The sequence below is a fragment of the Oryzias latipes genome, chromosome 8 (assembly GCF_002234675.1).
Source record: "Oryzias latipes chromosome 8, ASM223467v1".
Lineage (NCBI taxonomy): Eukaryota > Metazoa > Chordata > Actinopteri > Beloniformes > Adrianichthyidae > Oryzias > Oryzias latipes.
Genome location: NC_019866.2, coordinates 17451868 through 17478350, shown reverse-complemented (window position 1 = coordinate 17478350; position 26483 = coordinate 17451868). Strand labels below are relative to the sequence as shown.

General features: G+C 39.3%; 1 protein-coding gene across 1 annotated transcript in view; it reads right to left on the bottom strand.

Moving 5' to 3' along the window:
- The window catches only part of cacng3 (calcium voltage-gated channel auxiliary subunit gamma 3), a 65635-nt gene extending 50677 nt beyond the window's left edge, over positions 1–14958 (bottom strand). Inside the window, exon 1 of the mRNA XM_004071908.4 lies at positions 13284–14958. Within this exon, the coding sequence (XP_004071956.1) occupies positions 13284–13500 (217 nt within the window). The 5' untranslated portion in view covers positions 13501–14958. The remainder of the gene's footprint in view (positions 1–13283) is intronic.
- Between the last annotated feature and the right edge of the window lie 11525 nt (positions 14959–26483).

Sequence of the window (26483 nt, the reverse complement as noted above, 5' to 3'; positions counted from 1 at the left end):
TTAATATCTCCACACAGGGAAAGATATTAATTTTTGAGACACCAGCCAAGTCAGCTGTTTGATAAAGAAAAATCTATCAGCCAAAAATATTTTTTACCAGACAAATTGTAACACTATTTTCACACACAAAATACCTTGGCTATTTTACTTTTTGAACTTTTTTCCTGATTTGATAATGAAATTGCATTAAAGTAATTTATAAATGGTGTGAAAATCTCTTTATTGTCATCTAACTGTAAAATAAAATTCAAACATGACAGAATGAATCTAGATGTCCTAATTCTGCCTCCAGGTGATCACATTTTATATTACTGTAAATCAGGGGTGCTCATTACGTAAATTGCGATCTACCGTTGATCTTCAAGGACATAAGGGTAGATCGCTGGCCAGCAAAGATAAATAACCAAAAAAAAATACTTCTAAAAAATCCATTAGCGTTTTAAAATCCCCAACAAGAAGTACATGACTTGACTGATATGCGGAACGGGCAATCGAACATTTATTGAGGCCCGAATCGTCCTGCGTGCCTCCGCAGTTCCCACCTGATGAATCCAAGCCCACTAGGCCAGCAGTGTTTTCCTGTAGCACACGCTTCCCATGGAGCAAGCCGCGCTTTAGAAATGCCATGCTACCCCCATTGCACGGTTTACAGCAGAGCATGAAATACGATAGTCACAGCATTTTAAAAAATAAATATTTTAAAATGCTGTTTTAAAATAATGAACAGGTTATTAAAGCAAAATGAAATATGTTTAGTAAAATAATGGCTAATTTAAAATCTGTGTGCAGGTTTTTCCCAATTTCATGATCTTTTTCTTTATTTATGAGAGGTTTATTGGTTGATTGTGTGATTGCAAAATTATTTATTTATTTTTTTAAATTATGAACAATTTGGGACTCCATAGCTTTCAGCCAATCCTGTATCATTTTTTCATCCGTTTTTCAAATTAAAATCAACAATAAAAACACAGCAAAAACAAACTGCTTTCTTTAATGAAACATTTCTTAACCTCCAAGAAAAAACAAATGATGAAATGATTATTATGTTCACACTTATGTATCACATTTAAAAAAGAGGCCACTTTTTTGTGCCACTGGTTGTAGGTCTCCAACTTCACTGATTAAGATCTAGATGACAAAAATAAAAATTATAAACTTAGACAAGTCAGCAAAACCTGTGGTAAATAAATTATATGAATCCTGCATAATGACATGATGAAAAGATAAAAACATACCTGACGAAAGTTCTGGTCATAGTGCTTCAGGCTGTGATGCAGGCTGCGCTGACAGGTGTGCTGCTGGGTGGTGCCATGGTGGTTATCCCTGCCAGAATTTGTTTTCCTGTCGTAGGAATACAAATTCTGGCCGACATAGCTGGTTTGTGTCAGAAAGCTTAAAAAGGAGGTTCCTTGTGTTTTTTCCAGGGCTACTAAGGGTTTAAACTTCATGTCTGTCATTATTGTTTGCAGTTTTTTCACATCTTCAATGTTGTAAAGGAAATTGTTTCATTATTATCATTGTTTAAATGTATTTGTTTAAATGTATGTTTAAATTTTAACTCAGATTGACCTTTTTACCTTTTTAGAAAACAGTTGTGTGTTTGTTCATCTGCTTCTCATCCCAGCAAGGATGAGGGGGTTTTACGACACACTGTAAAGGAATACTGTTTGAACTCAGAATACACCAAATGGGTCATTATACGACACCCCCTACTGAACTTTTGTCTGTGTCTTGAAATTGTAACCTCCCACTTGAATTCTTAATAAAAGCAGCACGAGGAGATGCAGAACCTTTGAGAAGAGAAGTGTGGTGGATGTTTTCTGACACACTGGCTTCTTCTCCCTTGTGCATGTGAAACTTGATTCTTGTTGTGGTCTGTTGTTTCTAAATGTGTTTTTCTTTAATGTCTAGATGCATTTATCTGACAAATGTTAACAATGACAGCAGTCTGTGTAAGGAAAAGCATGGCGATTTGTTTAATTTAGCGTTTAAAAATTGTGATATATATAAAACTGGTGTTGTGGAAAAATTTGCCAACGGACAATTAATAATTATTTTCTAAAGTATTTGAACAAGCCTATTGTGTTTAGTAGCTACAACTTTGTATACAGAGCAGAATACTGGACAGCTGTGGGAGTCCTCTTATACATAAAGCATTAACTTCTCCCTGTATCCTTTCACACTCCTTTAATTTCTCCAAATAATAATGAAATATGATTTAACAATGATGTGCTGTGTTTTCTTTTCCTTGTGTTTGTTTAGATGTTACGGTGGCCCTGAAGTGCAAAGCATTCAACAAATCACTCGATACAAAAACATTTTTAAGATCACAACAATTAAAAAAAAAAAATTTTTTTTAAAAAAGCAGCATTACATTTTAGAAAACAAAACAAAATTTCAGAAACCAAAACTTGAAAAACAAAAATGACAAAAAAAAAAACATTTCAGAAAACAAAATTAATTTCCAGGAAAAAAAAGAAATATTAAAAAATGAAAATATTTCAGAAAAAAAATCCAGAAAAAAAATGAAATATTAAAAAATGAAAAACATTTCAGAAAAGAAAAAAAAATTCAAGAAAAAAAATGAAATATTAAAAAATGAAAAACATTTCAGAACACAGAATGAATTTCCAGAAAACAAAACGAAATCTTCAAAAATGAAAAACATTTCCAAACCGGAAGAAGTAGGTACTATGGGACAACGCTGATTGGATGATGATTTTTGTCAATCATTTGAACTGAAAAGTATTTTAAATGAAGCGATGCCGGATTTTATCGTCCAAACAACAATGTACTATAATAATCCACGTATTTCCCATTTATATATCAAATAAAAAATGCAGCAAACTGTTAATGAACTTTAAAATTATTTTTTTAACATTTCGCCTGACACACGGTCACCCGGAAGTAGTTTGTGAGCACTTTTACTTTGAACGCTGTGCGCTAATGTCTACGGCTGCGAGGTTCACGCTGTCAATCATCTTTAGGTAAGAATCAATTCTGTGATCTTTTCTTTTGTCAGTCACATGTCTCTAAGGATGTTAATTTTAGGATGTTAAAGTGCTGCTTTGAGAAGATAATTTCTTTTTATCTTGCGCATGCGCAAAAGGAACCCGATGAGACGAACCGTCTGATAGCCGTGATAGCCGTTCCCGTTTTCGGTGACAACATGAGAGAAAAAGCTCCGAGCCAGCCTGATTCTGTGATTTATACAGTAATTACAGTAATTATATGGCATCAGTGTTGCTAAAAATCGACTTTAAGACTGAAATCAGTAAACAAGTTCTTATGGGAAATAATATTTAAGTGCATTGTATATTTTTGAACCATGCATATACACATATACTGAAACTTAAAATGAACTTTAAAGTTTATAAAATACTTAATTGAATTAACATGTGATATTTCTGCAGGGGAAGTTTCTCAAAGCGAAGTTCCAGAAAGGTTTGTGCTGCAGAAGAACAGATGGCAGCTCTACATGGGAATACAAGAAGACTAAAGTCATTGATATCATTGTGCAGTGTACAGGCAAGTCACCATGATTTATGTGAAATGTAATCAATAAATATTATTTAACCTTAATATCTATTTTTTTTTTTTTTTAAATTGCAGGTCCTTTAAAAAAAAGTCTTTAACCTGCTGCATAAGCCTGATTAGTTGTAAATGATGCAGTGGGGAGTGAAAGACGAAGCACAATTCCTGGCTTTAGCGTCGGGCTGATGATCTGGAAATCACATCTATGAGGAATCGCATCAAACACTTGTACAACTCCAAACAACTTAATGTTCCTTTAAGCAAAACTCCAGTTTAAAATGTTCATATTAGACTTGCTTCATTTAGGAGTTTTTCCATGTTTACCATTTTAGGTTTTAAAGCTTTATTAACAAAGATGATGTTTGATTTTCAAAGCTGTTGTTTAGAAATGTTTCTTTGTCAATGAAAAAACTGAATGCTGATGTGGTAATAATGGATATGAAAATAAACAAATTTGTTTCATAGCAATGCAGTATATTTATTGAAAACTTAATATGAATACGTTATTCAGTAACAGAAACAAAGAAACAGTTGTGGATTTTCCTTTATGGGCTTCTTCATGCAGTCAATCAAATGTTGCGCTTACAATCAGCATTTACTCAGCGTACCTGTCAGTCACATTTATTAGAGGAAAAAATGCATCTGGGAAAGTCTGTTTGTGCTTAACAACTATATCAAAAAGAGTCATGTCAGGGAAGTTTATTCCACATTGCTGCTCAGCATCACATCCAGAGGAAGATGCACAGGTAAGGGACCCCAGTTCCTGCTCGTACATGCTTGCAGCTTCCTCTGCACTGGACTCCAGCTCCATTGAAATCCCTGACAGAGATAAATTAAAAATCCCTGACAGAAAAACATCGGCTGCCGTTCATCTTTCATTCAGGAAAAAGTTGAGTTCATCAAAATGAGGAGAAAATGGGTTAAACCAGAAATTCATTAGGAAGGGGTCAAAACACCAAACTCAGAATAAAATACATTATTTCAGTCTTATAAAAAATACATTCTAAAACAATTTGGTATTCCTCCTCTGCCTGAAAGACTAAAACGTTTTTTTTAAAGATTTATTTTACACTACAGACTTTGCCACCTTTAGTTACACACCTGGACGTGTCTGATGATGTGCACATCCAGTCATTTACTGTCATGTTTCTGTGCACTGACACACTCTAAAGTCAGAGATCTTAATAGTGTGAATAAGAAGCATTCATAAATGTTATTCTGAGACACAAACTGCTGCAGTTTACCTGACAGCTTTGCTGATTTATGCGGCTGGTACACCTGTCTGAGAATCCTGCCCACGTGACCCCCCCTCTCCAGCTGATGAGGTAACCTGTCATTAACGTATGACTGAAGGATCTTGGATCTGTCTGTAAACACCCACCTAGAAATCACGTTTAACGCTACATTTATTACATCAAACAAATGTGCCTCCATACCTTATCTGTGGATGGCGGGACTGCATTTCCTGATGATGTGCGCCGTCTTTAACACCCGTTTCTTCACAGCTGCTGCTTTAGACAGAATCCTCTCACGACATTTTGAAACATTTGTAAACCTGGTTGGTGTTGATATTTCTGCGTGCGTTCTGTCATCACATCCGCTAAATATTCAAAGATTAACGTTTATGTTAACGTTTTACCGTCCCTTTCTTTGTTTACCTGCAGAACGGACGTCATCCACACAAACTACTTCCGGGTGACCGTTCTACTTCAGACGAAATATTCAAAAAATAATTTAAACCTTCATTATCTGTTTGCTGCATTTTTGATTTAATATGTAAATGGGAAATACGTGGATTATTATAGTACATTGTTGTTTGGACGATAAAATCCGGTATCGCTTCATTTAAAATACTTTTCAGTTCAAATGATTGACAAACATCATCATCCAATCAGCGTTGTCCCATAGTACCTACTTCTTCCGGTTTGGAAATGTTTTTCATTTTTGAAGATTTCGTTTTGTTTTCTGGAAATTCATTCTGTGTTCTGAAATGTTTTTCATTTTTTAATATTTCATTTTTTTCTGAAATGTTTTTCATTTTTTAATATTTCATTTTGTTTTTCTGAAATGTTTTCATTTTTTTTATTTCATTTTGTTTTCTGGAAATTAATTGTTTTTCTGAAATGTTTTCATTTTGTAATATTTCTTTTTTTTCTGGAAATTAATTTTGTTTTCTGAAATCTTTTTTTCTTTTTTTTCTTTTTTCTTTTTTATGTTTTGGTTTCTGAAATTTTGTTTTGTTTTCTAAAATGTAATACGCTTTTTAAATTGTTGCTGTGATCTTAAAAATGTTTTTGTATCGAGTGATTTGTTGAATGGTTTGCACTTCAGGGCCACCGTAAGATGTACTGTAAATTCCGGACTACAAAGCGCACCCGATTACAAGCCGCACCCACCCATTTTCACGTGTTTGACTGCTTTTATACATACACAAGCCGTGTCAGAGTACAAGCCGCGCATGTGTTAGCCGATATTGTCATCCTGACAGATCACGCCCAGCATCCCAGAGTGAGTGCAATTTATTAGCACATTGTGGGTGGTGCCAGTTTTGCCTGGGTCACGTATTTGGGTGTATCGACATCTGTCAAACAGCATGGACCTATATTCTGTTCACAAGTCCCTCAGTTATGGTGTTTTTATTTCATTTTTTTTTACTTATTGACAATCTAGGTATCTAACATAAAATTACAAACAGTAACATATAATCAACATTACATCCCTCAGTTATAATGAGGAAATTTACATCCGCGATTCCACATTTCCCATGAGTCTTAGGGGCTAAAGGCGGGGCCAACGCCCGGCTCGCCATTCTGTTGTACGTGTTTAAGAATGAGCAAGTAGCAGCAGTGCATGGAGGGGTAAACGGGAAAAGCTCTCCTTCCGCTTGTGTCGCAGCAGCGTTATGGGAGTAACAGGACTGGTTAGAAAACACAACGGTAAAATAAAGCAGCGGCGACTGAAAAGCGCGCGCCTCAGCGCGATACGCGCGCCTCAGTGCGGCGCGTGCGTCAGAATTCAGAAGCCTCTGCACTCCGCGGACGCCTCTGCGCTCCGCTCCCGCCCCGCGCTTCTTGTCTCCCCTTCCTATCTACTCCGACACCTCTGGCCAGGGCAGCTTCAAGGAGGAGCACTTCGTCCCCGTTGGGCCGGTGGATGGAGCAAATCGTTTCTGTGCAAAGCAATCGGACTTAATACTGTACGTTTTGCGTATGAGGGGCGGATGCGTTGTTACGTGTGGGAGCCATCAGACTGCCATCGGCCCCGCAGCTCAATCAGCAGGAGAAAATGTCTCCAGCTCACACGGAGGCTGTGAGCTTTTCAAAGCAAAATTCCGCTTTTACGGTTTCCTTAGAAACCGTAAATGGAGTGTAAATTCACTCCATGCGCTGTTCTCTCCGTCACGCTGCAAACCGGCTTTTCCAAACCCGTTGGTGACGGTGGACTTTTTTACGCTGCTTTTAACGATTGCTTTTAATTTGAAAGCTTCATCATAATGTAGCGGCGATCACGTGCACGTTGGGTCTAATGGCACCAAAGGATTCTGGGATGCGGCCGGGCATGCGTGTTTCATTTTGTTGAACCATGACTGAAGTGTCTAAGACCTGAAGTCAAGTCCATGCTGTTTGGCTGCTTAGAGGTGTGTTGAATATAAATGCCTCGTGCTTGGTGTTAGATAGAGAATTCAAACTATTCACTGAGTTCGAAAGTACGTACATGGCGGCCGCCAATTAAATCCATAAATTAGCCGCGTCACTGAATAAGCCGCAGGGCTGTAAGCGCAGAAAAAAAGTAGCGGCTTGTAGTCCGGAAATTACGGTAGTTAAATAATACAATTTGTGGCAGTGAGCATTCCCCCTTCCCTTTGTTAATTAACGATGAATATGTGAAAAAAAAAATGCAAACAACAATGACAAACATGAAAGATACACCCTCACCAGCCCCAGAGGAAAAAACACTGGGAACATCCATCTGCTTTTAATGCTTTCTGACAAAAAACAGCTTTATTCCACAACAGGGACAGAAATTCTGGTCTTGGACCGGCCTCGGTGAGGCAGCGGCCCAAGCTTTTTGTGTCATGTTTCCACCCGAGACTTCGTGACAGGAACAGTTAATTGTGTCCAAACAGTTCAATTCCCAATCAGATCATCCATTAGACACTATCCTTTTTTTGCCTGCGTCAGTTTGGGATATCATCGGTTATCAGGTCAAAGTAGCACAATTAACATCTAACATCGTCAAAGGCATGTGACTGAAAAATTATTAGAATTGATTCATACCTGGAAAATGATGGAAGTATTTTCAGTTGTCATATCTTCAGACCTCAGAGTTATCACTTTACTGTTGCAAAATAAACACAAAAAAGTATCTATTCCCTTATGACAGATAACTAAACGAACACAAGCAGCGAACCATTCACAATAAAACTTAACACCAAACAACTGCTGGGTGAAATTTGTTTCTCAGATGAAAACACAAAAGACTTAGGTTAAACTTTCACAATATTTCAAATCGTAAATTTGAAAAAAAATTAATATATATTTTTTTTCTGTTGTTCAGAAATTAATCATTAAATAAAGCAGTTTTTTTGCTGCTTTTTATCATTGGTTTTAATTTGAAAAATGGATGAAAGAATGATACAAAGATTCATAGGATTGTATGGAGCCCGCCGGGTGCCAGTGGTTAAAATGAAAAAAAATCTGATAAACCGTGTGCACAGATTAGTAAACCGTGAGCACGCATTTATATACGGTGCGCACAGATTAATTAATTATTGTGCTCTTGCTGTTGCGCAATCGTGCGTGCACGTACATTGCATGTGCACGTCTCTGAGCAGAGCAGATAGACTTTGAGCTCTGTGTTTGCATGCATGTGAGGATGCTTTATCACATTGTGTGCAACAGAGGAGACTTCGGACCCAGTCCGTTTCCATGTTCTGCATGAGCGGGCTGCGGGACTCAGAAGAACCGTGTCTCCTGGGAGATTTGTATCTCTCCAGACTAGGGGTGGGCTTTGGGACAGGGGGGGCAGCTTTTGAAAGAACAGCCCTGAAAAACCGTGCAAAAAAAAATAAATCATGTGAATTTGTGTTACCAGTCGGGTCCAGACAAAATAAAGGCTGATGGTTATTCAAGTTTAAGTTGATCCACAGCTAAATGTGTTTTTAGCACGGCTAAAGTTGTTAGCACGTATGTATTAACTTATTCCTAACCCGTCTTGCGTTTCAGTTCGGCCAAAAACAAGCACTGTGTGCACGGATTAAAAAAACTCTAAGCGAACATGCACTTAGTAATAATCATAACAAGAATAAAATCTTGTTTAGAAGATCATCTCCCTGTGTCTATCGGAGCTTAGTTTGTTTACATCAGGACTTCTCTTCCTCTATGGATTTATCCAGACCAATCACTATCGTACACGCCATCGGACCAACGTACAGCCAATCAAATACTGTGACGTCATCATTAGTCGCTGGCTGTGTTCGGTGGTCTGCGACTAATGATGACGTCACACTATTTGATTGGCTGTCCGTTGGTCCGATGACGTGTATGATAGTGATTCCAGTGATTCCTAACGGAAGAACCTGGAAGTTCCTATGTAAACAAACAAAGGTCGGACACATGGAGATAATCTTCTAAACATACTTTTATTATTGTTATGATTATTACTAAGTGCATGTTCGCTTATAGTTTTTTATTTAATCCGTGCGCACAGTTTTTTTTTTTGGCCGAACTGTCACCGAAGAAGGGTTTGGATTAGGTTAATACATACGTGCTAACAACATTAGCCGTGCTAAATAACAGACAGCCGTGGATCAACTTAAACTGGAATAACCATCAGCCTTTATTTTGTCTGGACCCGACTGGTAACACAAATTCACATGATTGTGTGCACGATTGTGTCCCAAAGCCTTTTCTCTGTCTGGAGATACAAATCTACATGGTTCTTCTGAGTCCGGGCGGCAGCCCGCTCACGCAGAACAAGGACTGCGGTCCGAAGTCTCCTCGGTTGTGCACACTTTACCAAACAACCCTCACATCCCCGCAATCATGAAGCCAAGAGCCATCTGCTCTGCTCAGAGACAGGCACATGCAATGTGCGTGCGGGCACTTTAGAAGAGTCTCACAATTCACTGCAGGCATTTCTCTCACAAATATAGAGGGATTCACAAATAAGAAGCGTTTTGCAGATGCATATTCTGTGATTCGTAAAGTGTACCTAAAATTATATTTGTGAAACACGTGCGCATTTCTGAAACTGTTATTGTGGATTTATGAATTTATACCACATGGTTGCATAAATATATATTTGTGAACCGTGTGAGCGTCTGTATTTGTGAAACAGTTTATGTGCACTTCCTAATTATGAAACTGAATTATCTCTATATAACAAAAGACCTTGGTTGCCAAGGAAATAAAAAAATTGACATTTGCCAATTCTTCTAAAAAGTTACATAGACCTGTTTTTTCAACCCTATGGTGACCAAAAAATAAAATGGTTGCTATGGAGGTAAAACCAATAGAAAAGCTGCCATTTTAATGAATTTGTCACATCCAGCTCTGACCAGAGTTGGCAGGGGCAAATAGATGGAGCAAGGGGTGTGTAGCAGCCACTAAGACAATAAGAACGGATCATAAGGGGACACCGATGCTGGGGAGAGTAGCACTTGCAGGCCATACAACGCTGCTGGCAGCTTTGATTTTGTTAAAGGTTTTCCATGTTTTTTTTTCCACTTTGAAAGTTAGAGAAGGGATTCAGCATTGTATATTGGCATTTTTAAGCTTGGTTCCTAAGACACACTGGTTACTAGAACCACCTTATGAAGATAAGTAAAGATACAGATAATAGGGGTTTCCCATAGAAGTAAAAAAAAAACTGTTTACATCTTCAAGATGCAAATTGAAGAAAAATACCAAGTAGGAAGGAAACTAAACATTAACTTTCAAGGTTATAGTTGGAAAAAAGTTCTATTTTAGTAAAAAAAAAAAAAAAAAAAAAGATAATCAGCATTAGAAAGATAACCCTAAAATCCAAAAATTGTGTTTGTCACAGCATTTAAACCAAGAGGCAAGTTTTTCCAAATGTTAAAAAGAAACCAAAAGTGGATTTTCTTCCAAAAAAAAAACAAATTTGCACCTTCTTAACTGATGATAAAAGGTACAGTCTTTGCTTGAAAAGCGACTGATGTTAAACATACGCGTAATGCTGTATGGCATAAAACAAATACAGCAATTAGACTCCAACCGTCAGCTATTTTACTTTCAAAATAAATGTAATTGAGTATTAGATTTCTATATCAGCATGACTTGACCTGGCCAATAGGTCCACAGCACCTTTTAGAAGAACAGGTAAAAAAAAGATCTAGAAGAGTATACACCATTTTCAACAAGAATTATGAACTTTCACGCAACGGCAATAGATTTTCAAAAACGTGTTTACCACAGGCATCATCATATGTTTCCATGGAGTCTGTCCCTCAGGAAAGAACAAAATCAGACTTTCAGTTTGTCCACAAAGAATTCCATACTTTTGGCGAAGTTGAAAAGCTCTTTTTTTTTTCTAAAATATTAATTACTTAGGATAATTAAACCCACAGATTGTGCTCGGAGTTAAGGGATATACAGTGGTGGACAAAATTGTTGGTACCCCTCAGTTAAAGAAAGAAAGTCCACAATGCTCACTGAAATGACTTGAAACGTTCAAAAGTAATAAATTAAAATGTATTGAAAATTAAATAATCAAAATCAGCCATTACTTTTGAGTTGTTGATTAACAGAATTATTTAAAAAAACAAACTAATGAAATAGGGTTGGACAAAAATGATGGTACCCATAACTTAATATTTTGTTGCACAACCTTATGAGGCAATCACTGCAATTAAATGGTTTCTGTATTTGTCAATGAGCCTTCTGCACCTGTCGACAGATATTTTGGCCCACTCCTCATGAGCAAACTGCTCCAGTTGTCTCAGGTTTGACGGGTGTCTTCTCCAAATGGCATGTTTCAGCTCCTTCCACAGATGTTCAATGGGATTCAGATCTGGGCTCATAGAAAGCCACTTCAGAATAGTCCAACGCTTTTCTCTATAGTCATTCTTGGGGGTTTTTGGCTGTGTGTTTTGGATCGTTGTCCTGTTGGAAGACCCATGACCTGCGACTAAGACCAAGCTTTCTGACACTAGGCAGCAAATTTCTATCTAGAATGCCTTGATAATCTTGAAATTTCATTTAACTTTGCACAATTTCAAGACACCCTGTGCCAGATGCAGCAAAGCAGCCCCAAAACAGAACTGAGTCTCCTCCATGTTTCACAGTAGGGACAGTGTTATTTTGTTGTATGCTTCATTTTTTGAGCTGATGTGTCTTACCAAGAAGTTCCTGTTTTGTCTCATCTGTCCAAAGGAAATTTTCCCAGAAGCTTTGTGGCTTGTCAACATGCATTTTTGCAAATTCCAGTCTCTTTTTTATGATTTCCTTTCAACAGTGGTGTCCTCCTTGGTCGTCTCCAATGAAGTCCACTCTGGCTGAAAACAATGACGAATTATGAGATCTGACACTGATGTACCTTGATCTAAGAGTTCACCTTTAATGTCTTTGGAGGTTGTTCTGGGCTCTTTGAATACAGTTCCAACTATCTGTCTCCTCAATTTGTCATCAGTTTTCCTCTTCCGGCCACGTCCAGGGAGGTGGGCTACTGTCCCGTGGGTCTTTAACTTGTGAATAATATGTGCCACTGTCCTCACAGGAACTTCAAGCTGCTTAGAGATGGTTTTATAGTCTTTACCTTTACGATGTTTGTCTATAATTTTGTTTCTAATGTCCTGGGACAATTATTTCCTTCGCTTGCTGTTGTCCATGTTCAGTGTGGTACACACCTTTTCACCAAACAGCAACATGACTATTTAGCTCCCCTTAAATAGGCAGACTGACTGATTATGGGTTTGAAAACAGCTGTGATGTCAATTAAAGGACATACCTGAGTTCATCATGACCCCCTGGGCAATTAGTTCTCAGTCTTTTATGGAGGTACCATCAGTTTTGTCCAGCCCTATTTCATTAGTTTTTTTTAAATACTTCTAGTAATCAACTACTAAAAAAGTAATGGCTGATTTTGATGTATATTTTCAATAAATTTTAATTTAATGTTTCTTTTGAACGTTTCAAGTCATTTCAGTGAGCATTGTGGACTTTCTTTAACTGAGGTGATGGACAATTTTGTTCATCACTGTAATGGCCTCTGCCTTTATGCATGAACAAGCAGCAGAAAAAAATTGCAAGAAGTTTGAAAAGCCCTCAAAAATTAAATAAATTTCAAGGAATTCCTGGAGGTGGACATAAATTCAGTGAGTTGGGATAAAAAGGCACGTAAACATGCATCAACAAGTGTTGATTGAATAACAAACTCTTGTGGCCCTCAGTGGATCATTCAAATGCGTAATTGTTACAGCAATGATCTCTGCAGGAAACCTGCAAACATCCGCTTCTGTTTTATGCAGTGATGTTTGCGAAATTTGGCTTGTTTTAACACAATGATGTGGTCAGGTGACCTCAAGGGAAGATTATTGATCTGTTGTCACACAAACAAACAAACAAACAAACAAACAAACAAACAAACAAACAAACAAACAAATAAATAAATAAAAACCACAAGAGGTTCCTTTGCTAGGGTGGGGAACAGAGAAAGGAGTTTCCACGCGCGCATCTGCTTCCCTCCAGTCAGCTGTGGCAGTGAGACAGGTCAGACTGATCACGTACCTTCCAGACAGCAGGTTCGCCAGAGGCCGGAGTGCGTCATCACCTCTTCGTTCTTGCGGCTCGTGTCATTGTCGCCGCTGCTCTTCACGCGGCAGACCCCGCGCGAGTACAGCCAATAGTCCGTGCCGACGGCGATGGTCATGAGGCTGAAGGCGGCGAACGCACCCACCGTCGTCACGAGCATCTGGATGCCGCGGTCACACATCAGCATCTTCATATAGGCGGCTCCTGGGTCCCTTAATCTCTTTTCTTTTTGCCTCTTCTTTTGCTTTTTGAGATTCACCCTTTATTTCCTTAATATCCCGCGAGACTTGGAGAGATCGTGGAGTTGAGCAGCCAAGCATAAAAAACGCATAGAACACAAATCTAGATGCAGATTATTTGCGTGATTATGAAAAAGGGGAACATTTTTTGGGATCTGCGGTTCGCTTAGTTGAGGCTCAAAGCAATGGGCGGCAAGGTGGGAAAGCTGGCAGATCACTTTCTATTTCACGCATCAAAAATCGGTTCTCACCATTCCTGCCCACGCTCCGTCAGCGCAGGGTGACGGCGGTGCCACATTGCGCCTCAGCTCTGCGCGTCTCCAGCCGCTCGTGTCTCCCTGAAATGACAGCTACGTTGCGTTCCAGCTGCGCTAATCCCCCCTTCTTTGGTCCTAACGTCCTGCTGTGTTTCCTTCTCCTAAAAAAAGATTCTCTATGTTTAGCAGCCAGGGTGCGGAAACACCATCATCAAAACGTCCATAATGGCTGGCTCTCTGAATATGTTTAATTAAAGCCAGCCACCTAAAAAAATTATATATAAAATATAAAGCTCCAAAATATGTTAGAGCCAGCTCTTATTATTCGAATTATTCAAGGAACGCATCGGTTTGCTGTGAGGAAGGCGGTCTGTTTGTTTTTAGCTCCAGCTGTTGACTCACTGATTTTATTTTTTATTTTTTTGCTTCCTCCCGCCTCGACGTACGAAATCTGCTTTGGGTTACAGAAAATGACTCCAAATCGTGTTTCGATCACCGGTACTCCAGTGGCAGGAGCTGTTTGCTTAATTCTGACGACTTATTAATTAGAGATTTCTTTTTAGTTAAAGATGACCTGCTCTGCCTCTACCAATGGAAAAATGATATAATTTCTTTTTATTTTTTATAAAATTTCTTATAATTTTTTATAATTTCTTTTTATAATTTCTTTTTATAATGACGGCATCATTGCTTCTGGTTGTTTTCCCACGGTTTTTCTTCATTCAAACAGCACACACACAAACTGACAAAAAACTGAAATTCCACCGGGAGGGGGGGGGGGGGGGGCGTTCAAGCTGCTCTACTGGGCTATAGGCAGAAACGTGCAATGTATCTGGATCCACCCACTCTGCAAAGAGACGAGAAGCACGGAATCATAGGAACTCCTGGTATATATTTAGAGGAGAATCTTCTGAAAACCCCAGGAAATCACAAAAGATGAAAAGCAAAGACGATGTGATGAAATCCACAGTAAAGCTTGGCTCCTTCAGGTAGTCTAAAGTCCCCATCCCAGTCTGTCTACAAACATCTCTGGTTTGGCCTAGTTTCCCTGCTCAGAGCTGTCCATGGTGCTGAATCCAGTGCTGTCCTTGGTGCCGTGTAAATGCTGTGCTCCTTCTCATTTCCTTTCTCCTGCGCCTGTGAGGCGCCAGAATCTCCTGCAGATAAGTAAGGCGCGCACGCGTTGGGGGGGGGGGGGGGGGGGTCATGTGTGTAGAATCCAGCCCGCGAGAGAAGCAGACGAGAAGCTTAAAGAGCCACTGACCTACTTTTATTATGATGATTCCACTTCAGCCTATGGTCTATGGCTTACTCTGTCCACAATAAAAAGAGTGCGCACAGATGGACAATTGTAAATATAGGGGTATGTATCTAAAAACTGACCAATAAAGAAAAAGGAACACATTGTCTTTTTTTGGACTGACATGACATTTTGCAATAAAACAACACAAAACTACAAGAATATTTGTGTTCGGTCTCTGTCTTTAAGTCTTTGTTAAACCTTGTTTAGAAACTATGGCCTAGAGGTGCAAGACACGTTTACATTTAAGATACATTAACAACAAATTACAATACAAATGAACAAATACTGAAACACAACAGCAAATCCCAGAGCAAATTACGAGTCCTGAAACACAACAGCATATCCCGAAACACAACGGCAAATCACAAAACAAATTACGAGTCCTGAAACACAAAAGCAAATCTGAATGAATGACCAAATACCATTTTTAACAAGCAACCCCGTTAAAAATGAGCAAATCCAGAAGCACAGAATTGAAAGCAGAGACACAGCTTCTAACAGAAGGGACGTAATGTAAAACCAATTGTGTATGGGTCTTTAAAGTTATTTATTACTGTTTTCTTTATGTGGACGTTATAAATACACGAAACAGTCCAAAAGCATTTTGTCTATTGTATTACTACAATAAAAATTATCGCAATGTTTAGCAAGGTAAAGTTTTGTGTCACTTCCGGTAAGGGTATTCCCTTTCAGTTAAGCAGCCGGCCGGAGAGTGCAAAACCCAACAACAGAAGATGGAAAAAAAGTTAATGCAAGCGAGCAGCTGCTTAACGAAGGGTGCCTTGCAAGTCGGAATAAACGAGCAATGGCCGGCACTGAAGGAGCAGCTGAGTCAGGAGTCAGACAGTGGTCGGAGGGGGAAGCAACGTTGGAACCCAGAGAGGTGTGGTTGTGACCTGCCAGTCTTCGAGCGTAGTACCCCTCTGTTGTTTTTATCTTTGTTTTTGGTTAACCCAGAGACAATTTTTGTGTAGTTGCCAGAGCTGCTTTCTAAAAATTGCATATGTAATTATTATTTTACGAATTGTGTGTTTTGTAGTGGTTTTACTGAGCCTGGTGTTTTAGTCTCATGAACTTCTTGGGTATTTCTGTTTTTTGACAGAGGCTCCTGACTCCAACAAACGGACAGACCAAAGACTCTACTAACATCGCTCAATACAATAAATTCTTCTTGCTCCCTTTTCAAACTGTGGTCCTGGGTGTCCTGTCTCCGCACACATCCAAATCCAAGTTTTTGCGTGGCTACATAAACATGGCCCAACCAGGCTTACCCTCTGTTGGAATTTTGGAGAGGCCAAGCACTCAAGAGCAAGGACCAGAACCTGGACCACAGGGACACGGACACCCTCAGGTTTAGATGTGATCTCAAGCTTGTGCTCTTTCAAGGGGACTCAGGGAGTCCTCTGCCTGCATAGAGAGAGGGCCACTGGGCCCAGAAAGCCAGCAGCCACGGGACACGGCCGCCATTGCCGAGGGCCTAGTTCCTGGGGTAGGTGACAAAAGATCAGATCCCACCTTCGTTGTCTGATGTATGTGTGTGCGTGTGTGTTGTGTTGGAGTGCATATTGTTGTGGGGTAAAGGGTGTGTGTACTAAAGGGTGCAGTTAAAATGATCCGGTAGGGCACTAAGAGGATATCTCTTGATTGCCTACAGTGATGTCCAAGCACCCTCTCACCAAGGGGCCCTAAATGTCTGAGATGCAGTTAAAATTGATGAGTAGGGCACTGAGAGGACGTCTCCTGCTTGCTGGCAGTGATGTTCAATGACCCCCGCCCAAACCAAGGGTCCTACATGTCAAAGGTGCAATTTAAATTGAGAGGGGAACGGCCTGAAGAAGAAGGGTAGGTCGGGGACAGCTGTCAGACTGACCCCCGATTGGTGAAGTAACCATCCTCCAGCCTCCACTTGAAGAGCCGACCCTCCAGGCCCCACATCCCTGAGGGCCATTAATCAAAACCCACGATCGAGTCAGACAAGAATCTAAAAATAGGTCCCAATGCCTTCCTGTTTGACACTCAGCATTAAGGGGTTGGATAGGGGGGGTTGAACTACCAAATGTCTCCCCGAACACGGCTGTGTCTGCAGGTCACTGCTCCCCAAATGGATTGTGTCAAATGCAGAGAACAAGTTTCAAATACCAGATAGTTTGGCGCAAATTAAATTGACCGAGATGTGATTGTGGCCATTCGACAGACCGCGTCCTTTCCCAACAGTGGCTGGGTTAGACTCTGGCAGCCCTGTGACCATCTGCATGGTCCGGTACCATGGATAAAAAATGCATAAACTAACTTTGATCATTTTAGTTTTGTTTGTTTTCTGTTTTATTTTGGAAATCTACCGGATTCTGTTCACCAAATCCGTCTGTCTTGACGCGTTATGTGACTTTAAGCAGCTGCTCGTGTTGTTCAGTTAGTAGCCCAAAGCAAAAAAACTAAAGACGAACAAACAAAATGAAAAGTTTCTTTGGGGAGAAAAGAGGCAGCGAGGAACATAAATGAGCATCTTCAACTTCAAAGAAACTTAAAGCGGCTTTTTACAGACTAAACCAATACTTTTCCTCAAATTATGGATTTATTCAATAGATTGAGATAGTTATTCTCACATATAACTATGTCACTAAGAATCTCACTGATTCTCAAATGTTTCGCAAACACAGATAATAAAGGCTCAGAAACGGTGGATTCCCCTTCATTATTATATTTGGAAAATACCAGTTTTTACGACGGTTGTTTAATTTAATTTAGCTTTATTTATGCATCACACCTAAAAGTGGATTGCAGGTAAAATTAGCATTTTTCAGGAATGAAGATTCAGTCAAATAAAGTGTCCAATCTGCTGAAGATTTTTCTGATCTGAGGAAACTTGTAAAAGGGAGAATGGGGGGAATTAGGCAGGCAGCCTGGGTTGAGTTCTCAATGTTATAATAGCACTCTATGAAAGAAAAAAAAATCAGAGTACAAGACTCAGAATACCAACCCGCTATATACCTGTTGATGATGGATGGGTCCGCTGCATTGCCATGGTGCACCAAGCTGGGGTTAATTTGGACATCATTCCCTTTTTTTTACGGTGAAAATGAAGTCATAGTTTTCACAAAGTGAAAATTTAATTGATATGAGCTTTTTGCGAGGATCTTTTCTTAATCCACTGTGTTCTGAAGATAAAAATGTCAATGTTTTGTTAAAAATAAAAATTAACTTGCTTCAAGCCTCGCTTGGATTTTGACCAACCTGTTTCACCTCTGATGATCTCATGCCTTTTATCGACTCCTGCCTACCTAGCCCTGATTTAGCCTTGTGGACTTTCAGCTGAGTAAATAAACCTGCTTCATTTAGATCCTGCTGTCTGCCTGTTCTTGTGACACATACATGTTTGACTGTCTACAAAGTGTGGAATGTATAAGTGGTCTGTAATGGAATAACACCATCAATCCTGACATTTATCATTTACAGTTTAGTGCATATAATTTGCCATATTTGTTGGCATTTAAAATAATGTTTTCATTAGTCAGTGCATCTTAAGATTTAGAGTTGAAAATGAAGATGAATTAACATTTATATGAAGTTTCTAATTTTAACAAATGCTGTAGGGGACATGCAGTACAGACAAACCGTTTGGACAGACCTTCTCATTCAAAGATTTTTCTTTATTTTCATGACTATCAAAATTGTAAATTCACACTGAAGGCATTAAAACTATGAATTAACACATGTGGAATTATACACATAACAAAAAAGTGTGAAACAACTGAAAATATGTCATATTCTAGGTTCTTCAAAGTAGCCATCTTTTGATTTGATTACTGCTTTGCACACTCTTGGCATTCTCTTGATGAGCTTCAAGAGGCAGTCACCTTGAATGCTCTTCCAACAGTCTTGAAGGAGTTCCCAGAGATAATTAGCACTTGTTGGCCCTTTTGCCTTCACTCTGCGGTCCAGCTCACCCCAAAACCATCTCGATTGGAGTCAGGTCCAGTGACTTTGGAGGCCGGGTCATCTGGCGCAGCACCCCATCACTCTCCTTCTTGGTCAAAGAGCCCTTACAATTAAACGGAAACCGCATGGAATATCATGCCGCTGCAAGATGCTGTGGTAGCCATGGTGGTTCAGTATGCCTTCAATTTTGAATAAATCCCAAGAGTCACCAGCAAAGCATTCCCACACCTCACACCTCCTCCTCCATGCTTTACGGTGGGAACCAGGCATGTAGAGTCCATCCGTTCTTCTTTTCTGCGTTGCACAAAGACACAGTGGTTGGAACCAAAAATCTCAAATTTGGACTCATCAGATCAAAGCACAGTTTTCCACTGGTCAAATGTCCATTCTTTGTGTTCTTTACCCCAAAAAAGTCTCTTCTGCTTGTTGCCTTTCTTTAGCAGTGGTTTCCTAGCCGATATCCAACCATGAAGGTCTGATTCACACAGTCTCCTTTTAACAGTTGTTGTAGAGATGTGCTGACCATGCAGAAAAGACTGAATATACTTGATACTCATACTTGGAACATATTTTTGTAGCTTGTCCTATCATGGAAATATAGAAGAGGATTAGGGCCATGAAGAAGGGGAAAAAAAGGGCATAAAAATACCGACATTAATCTCAAAATTCTGACTTTTTTCTCAGAATTCCAACTTTTTTCTCAGAGTTCTGACTTTAATCTCAGAATTCTGACTTTAATCTCAAAACTACGGAGGCCTGTGAGCTACTCCCTTCAGTTATGCTAGCATTTCGTAACTGTTACCAAACGTAAAACGTCTTTTAAAATGTACTTATGCTGTTGAAATATCAGGGTGAACTTCTGTAAATAACAAACAATCTCACGCAGTTTCAAACTGTGCATTTCTACACACTTTCTGTGTAGAAATGCACAGTTTGCTTGCAGCCCATTTACATTTATATACCTGATCATCTCATTTCTGGAGATTTAAAGATGTTTACGCTTCTGGGAATACTACTGGACTTATTTCTATCCGACAGATTGTGTTGTTTTCTAACTACGCGTGATTGTAAATAACGGCCACCGATGCTTATGTAGAATTTATTACAACATTTAGCTCTCAGGCTTCCTGTCACGTCACTTGTTATATCTTACTATTGTCTTATCGGCCAACAAACAGCACATGACGGTGCCCCATTTATAAATTATCTATTTTTATCAAATTTATTACCAGACCACACAGATTTGCTACCTTTACATTTGCATTAGTGTAAATGAGAAGCAGATCGCGGAAGTCACATGACACATGGGAGTAGCGCTGCGTATCCAAAGCAACCGTCATCTCTTCCTGGGAGAGTACAGACAGAAAAAAAATAGCCAAGTGTTGATTTTTTTAAATACATATAAACACCCACATTTGCAAAGCTAATGCCATGTCTGTCACTGCTGCTAATGTGTTTACAGAGAACAGAGAATATGTTTTTATTTTTTTGAGAGGTGTAGTTTTGAGAGTTAGGGACAATTTCAATGTAATGTCATTAGGTAGTTCTCCAAAATAAATCAGATAATGGACTTAATGTAGACCTGGGGGGTATTCCAGGAAGCATGTTTAAACTAGCCAGACTTTGAGCCTGAACTCTGGCTGAAATCCGCCTGAACTTGCTTACTCTGGGCATGTCGGTTCCAAAAGACCGGATATGAGTTGGCGTAATTACGCTCAACTTGGTAACCCTGGGTTAATGGGCGTGCACAGCAAGTATAAAGACATTCTCAATGGATCGCCGATTTCTGGAGTCACCATGGAAACGCGTGGTGAAAAAAAAAGAAAACGCTATACTTCAGTGAGACGGAGTCTGAGATTTTAATGACGGCGTATGAAGATTACACGTCCATCAAAAAAGTAACATGGCTGCATCATCAAAAGAAAGAGTTTCATATTACAAACTAAACAGTTAATGCTTAAAAGATTAAGGGAAAAAAAACGTATTTAATCCCACCCCTATTTTAATATGCATAAATTAACAATGATACATGGTTGCGATGTTATCAATTATAACCTCAATTGTTTCTATAGAAATCTATAAATAACATTTTTTGTTATTTTTGTTTTTGTATGAATTTATTTCAACCATAACACCTTTTATACCATATGAGTGAGTTTAAACAGGAGTTGTAAATAAAACAAGGGAAGAACTAACACATGCATTGCAAGTGACTGAATATTTGAAAAGGATACAAAAATAAATCAAATAATGAAAATGTAGTTGATTTAATACCTTTGATCTTAGGTTACTATCATTTGATGCATTTTTTATGCAAACACTGAAAATTAAAAGTAAGCAACTAAATAATATTAAAGCTACAAGTAGCATTTAGCGGGCCCGAGCACGTGCGACCGCCTGGCACGAGCGACCGCCCCGTGAGCAACGCCCTGCTCGAGCAATTCTCGTCGTTTTTTCTTGTCCATTCTGGAGCTCCAAGCTATTGTTAATACGACAGCAGCCTGGGGGGGGGGGGGGGGGGGGGGGGGGCTGTAATCTGTTGCCTTAAGGGACAAAGACTTTTGCATATAGCATGAAAAAAATTCAAGCAATGATGATAATTGCTATCACTGTCCCTAAGGATGAGAACAATAGAACTCATTCAATTTCCACTACAATGTCTAGATGAGTGTCAGCTATGTCTGATAACTTGGCCAATTAGCTGGACCGGGATCTTGCAAAGTGCAGGTGGTTAACGTCCAGCGTGATGAGTCTGTGGACGGCAACAGTACAGCATAGCTTTTGGTTTCCACAAGAGAAGAACTACTGACACATCTGCCCTAACAGACAACTACAAGAGGAGTTGAAATGTATAACACGGTGAAGGAGTTTTTGTGCAGAAAAAGGTACAATTAGAAAAGCTGGTAGCAGTGACTGCAGATGGGACTCCTGCTATGATCAATAGACAAACAGGTTTCATCACTCACTGTAAAGCTGACCCAGACTTTCCAAAATGTCTGCATTACTGCTGCGTCATTCACCAGCAGGCCTTATGTGCAGAAGTGATTGGCTCTGGACATATAATGACTCTTATTCTGAAAATCGTAAACAACCTCAGCTGCAAAGGTTTACATAGCAGGGGTCCAGGCTGAGAGAGGCTTTGACATGTAAGATGTTAGATGTTAGAATGCCAGATGTTAGAATGACCAGTTCATTTTATATCTATGAAAATATTCAGGTAGCTATGGGACATGTTTAGCTATAGGTCTGTGAAAATTGGTGTCGATTGTTGAAACATAAGTTACCATAAAAAAATGTTTGTTTGGAGTCTAGACAGATTTAACACAGGTTTTTGGATGAAAAAGGATTTTTTATAAATCATCTGTTACACTTTTAAGTCTGAAAAAAATATGGAAGGCAGCAAACACAGATCCCTACCGTTTTTAATTTTTTTGTGCTGATATTTGAAAGATAAGTTATGCAAAAAAATAGGTGTTTGCAGTTTTGCCTAAAAAGACGTTTTCGGACCTTTTTGGATGAAATGTTGAATAAAAGTTCACCTGTAACTTCAATAATTCTGAATTTTTTTAGGAAGCAGTAGAACATAAATGCCTATGAAAGTTGAATTCTTGGTGCTGATAACCTAAACATAATTTATGCTAAAAATCTTTGTTCAGTCCAAAATTTCATTAAAAAAATCAAGTGATGAAGTTTCTCGTAGACCCTATAGTGTTACATATCAAAGCTGGAGGTTATTAAAGGCATCTAATTCTGAAATCTCAGCTTCCTGAGACAAACGGCTGATTTATAATAAATTTCTATTATTTGGGTGCACATAATCGACCACTTCCTGTTACGCAGGCACCGTCAGGTGTACACCCATGAAACTTTACATGATGAGAGAAGACCCTTCTGAGTATCTCCAGTTTTAATTTCATGCACATCGGACAAAGCAAAGAGAAAATACAGGGCAGAATGTGCCCCATGCAATAACTAGGTGGCGCTATAGAGCTCGTCCAAGATTGTCATATCCATGGGTTCAGAATAGAAGCTTCATCATATCCATTGAATTTCAGTGAGATTGGCCAAGGAATGTGCACGTGAGAGCAACTTTTGTGTGCATAGCGAGATGCCCAACTTTGCCGCTCTGTCACGACCACACCCCCGCATTGAAAGTTATGGTTTTTTGTCAGAGTAAACTTCAATGGCTTTTCAACAGGTGGACGTCATTTTCAGGTGTGTCGGCTCATCCTACTCGGAGTAGTGATGCTCCAAGTAAAACATGTCATTTCCTCTTGCCAGCAGGTGGCGCTACACTTTTTCCAGTTTTTTTCACTGCAGATGTGTTCAGAGTCAGACTACAATCATGTATATCAATTTTGGATCAGATTGGATTTTGCATGGCTGAGTAATGGCCATTTTTCTTTTCATGGCGTGTTTTCGAAACGACCTCCAATTTTGACGCGCCGCCATGGTCACAAACATCCATAAAAACTTAAAAGCTTCGCAATTTAACATCGGACATGTGTCTAGTTTACACAACCAAAGTTTGAAGTCATTACTCCAAAATCTCTAGGAGGAGTTTGTTCTAGAGCGAGGCCTGCAAATGTCCAAAATGAAGCAAAAATGACATATTGACCTCAATATATCAGACTTCCTGTGCGAGTGACAGGTGGGTCCTTTCAGACTTTTTTGTAAGTCTCCATCTGAAGAACATGCCCTGTAAAAATCAAGCTTGTACGTTAAAGCGTATGCGGGGCGTCGGGACAAAAGTCACTGTAGGTGGCGCTATCGAGCCGTTTTTGTGCGCCCATGCCAATCTCCTATAAAATACGAAATTTTTCGCGACTCCTGATGTGTGTGCCAAATTTGGTGAGTTTTGGGGTATGTTAAAGGCCTCAAAAAGGCGACTCTTCCGGTAGAATAATAATAATAATAATAATAATTAAAGCTACAAGTAGCATTTAGCGGGCCCGAGCACGTGCCACCGCCTGGCACGAGCGACCGCCCCGTGAGCAACGCCCTGCTCGAGCCATTCTCGTCGTTTTTTCTTGTCCATTCTGGAGCTCCAAGCTAATGTTAATATGACAGCAGCCTGTGGGGGGGGGGGGGGGGGGGACTATAATCTGTTGCCTTAAGGGACAAAGACTTATGCATATAGCATTAAAAAAAAATTCTTAAATCTAAGCCTCGTTTAGACCTGCTCATTTTCTCATCAAGTAGAAGAAGGTTTTTATCAGATTAAGAAACAAGCAATGATGATAATTGCTATCACTGTCCCTAAGGATGAGAACAATAGAACTCATTCAATTTTCACTACAATGTCTAGATGAGTGTCAGCTATGTCTGATAACTTGGCCAATTAGCTGGACCGGGATCTTACAAAGTGCAGGTGGTTTAACGTCCAGTGTGATGAGTCTGTGGACGGCAACAGTACAGCATAGCTTTTGGTTTCCACAAGAGAAGAATTCCTGACACATCTGCCCTAACAGACAACAACAAGAGGAGTTGAAATGTATAACACGGTGAAGGAGTTTTTGTGCAGAAAAAGGTACCATTAGAAAAGCTGGTAGCCATACCTGCAGACGGGGCTCCTGCTATGATTGACCGACAAACAGGTTTCATCACTCACTGTAAAGCTGACCAAGACTTTCCAAAATGTCTGCATTACTGCTGCTTCTTTCACCAGTAGGCCTTATGTGCAGAAGTGATTGGCTCTGGACATATAATGACTCCTATTGGGAAAATCATAAAAAACCTCAGCTGCAAAGCAAAACAGAACAGGATTTTTAAGGTGCTATTGGTGGAGATATCTGCTGAATATGGTGAATATGAATATGGTGAATCTGAACTTGTATTCTTGACTGACATTACTGGAAAACTAAACCACTTGATCTGCGAGCTGCAAGACATTGGCAAAACTATATTTTTTTATTGACCAGCCTGCCTGAGCCAGTGTTTTTCTTGTGGGGATCTTTTCTGCCAGGGCTTGCCAGCTTGGTCAGTGGATGTTGCTGCAGTTGTCTCCCTTGCTGGGACAGCTGGAGTTAAACACAGCAGCTCACGGCTGTGAAGTGGACCCCGTTGCTGTCCCAGTCTGGATGGGCACTGTGGTGATGTTCCAATGTTCAGGCTGGCTCCTGGTATGAAGAGATTCCCAAGTACCATTTCCTAACCGCAGAGCCAAGGATGTGTTTACATGTTTAGGTCAAAAATGTGATGAACAGCTTCATGTTGTCTATTGATGTAAGTTTAAACCTAAACATGTTTCCCTGTTACTAATCCAGTTGATGTGGTTCTCCATCTGTGTCTAGGTGATAGAAAAGCATTTTTTTATATTTAGAGCTCCAAGCAAACAAACAGTTGTCTATATAAGAGCTTTTACAATTGTGGACTTTTAGCCGGTCTCTGAATACATGTGACCAATGTATGGTGGATTTTCACAGACTTTGTTTAAAACTGAAGGTGACAGAGACTTTGGAGAAGTGGCTACATTGCTCTGGACTTCTTTGTTTCATCCACAGAAGAGTAAAATATGTGATTGATTTTGAAAAGCTGCTGAAAAATGTATCTTTTTAAAATTGCAATTTCTAATTTGGGTTTTACATTTTGTGTTCCATTTTTTGTGATTGTATTAGAAAGATTTGTTATTTATTTGGTGTTTAAAGGTGGTACATATTGTATATACACAATCTTCTTAGAGACATTTGCTATATGTTGTGTTTGTTGTCGTTGTAGTTTAATTTCTTTGGATGTATTGAAAGGAAATGAAAAGAAGTTGCAGCATTGATTAAAAAAGCATAAAAGAGACATTTACTGTCTGATGTTACATCTGTAGGAGTGTACTGAGGCTGGGTTTTGTTTTGGAGCACATTCATATATTTTGTTTGTAAAAAAAAAAAAGATAAAATATAAAGTTAATTGTATTTTGGATGAATAAAAAAGCAATGATTAGTGCTAAGGATGTATAAAAGACAAACAAAACAAAGGAAATTGCTGTAATTTAGTGTTGAACTAGGCTTTCTAACTGTTCTACTTTCTGTCTGCCACTCCTGGCTAATTTACATGTGAGCACACAGCCGGGGGTTGGGGGGGGGGGGGGCTAACTCCACTCCTGCAGCAGGGGAGACTGATGAAAAGCTTGAGGATGTAAGATTGAATAAATAAAATCCTAGAGTTGACCAGTTCATTTTATAAATGTAAATATTTTTTATTTTGGTGCTGATAAACTAAACAGAAGTTATGATAAAAATATTTGCTTGAGTCAAAATGTCCAAAAATTTGCTTTCAGCACAATAGGGGATTAAGGTGGTTAAATGTTTCTCGTACGTATAGTGCTGCTTTTCAAACGTGGAGCTTTGTAAGACGCATCTAATTCTGAAATCTCAGCTTCCTGAGACAAACGGCTGATTTCCTATGAAGCTTGATTATATGATCATGCTTCATGATCATTTATGAACAT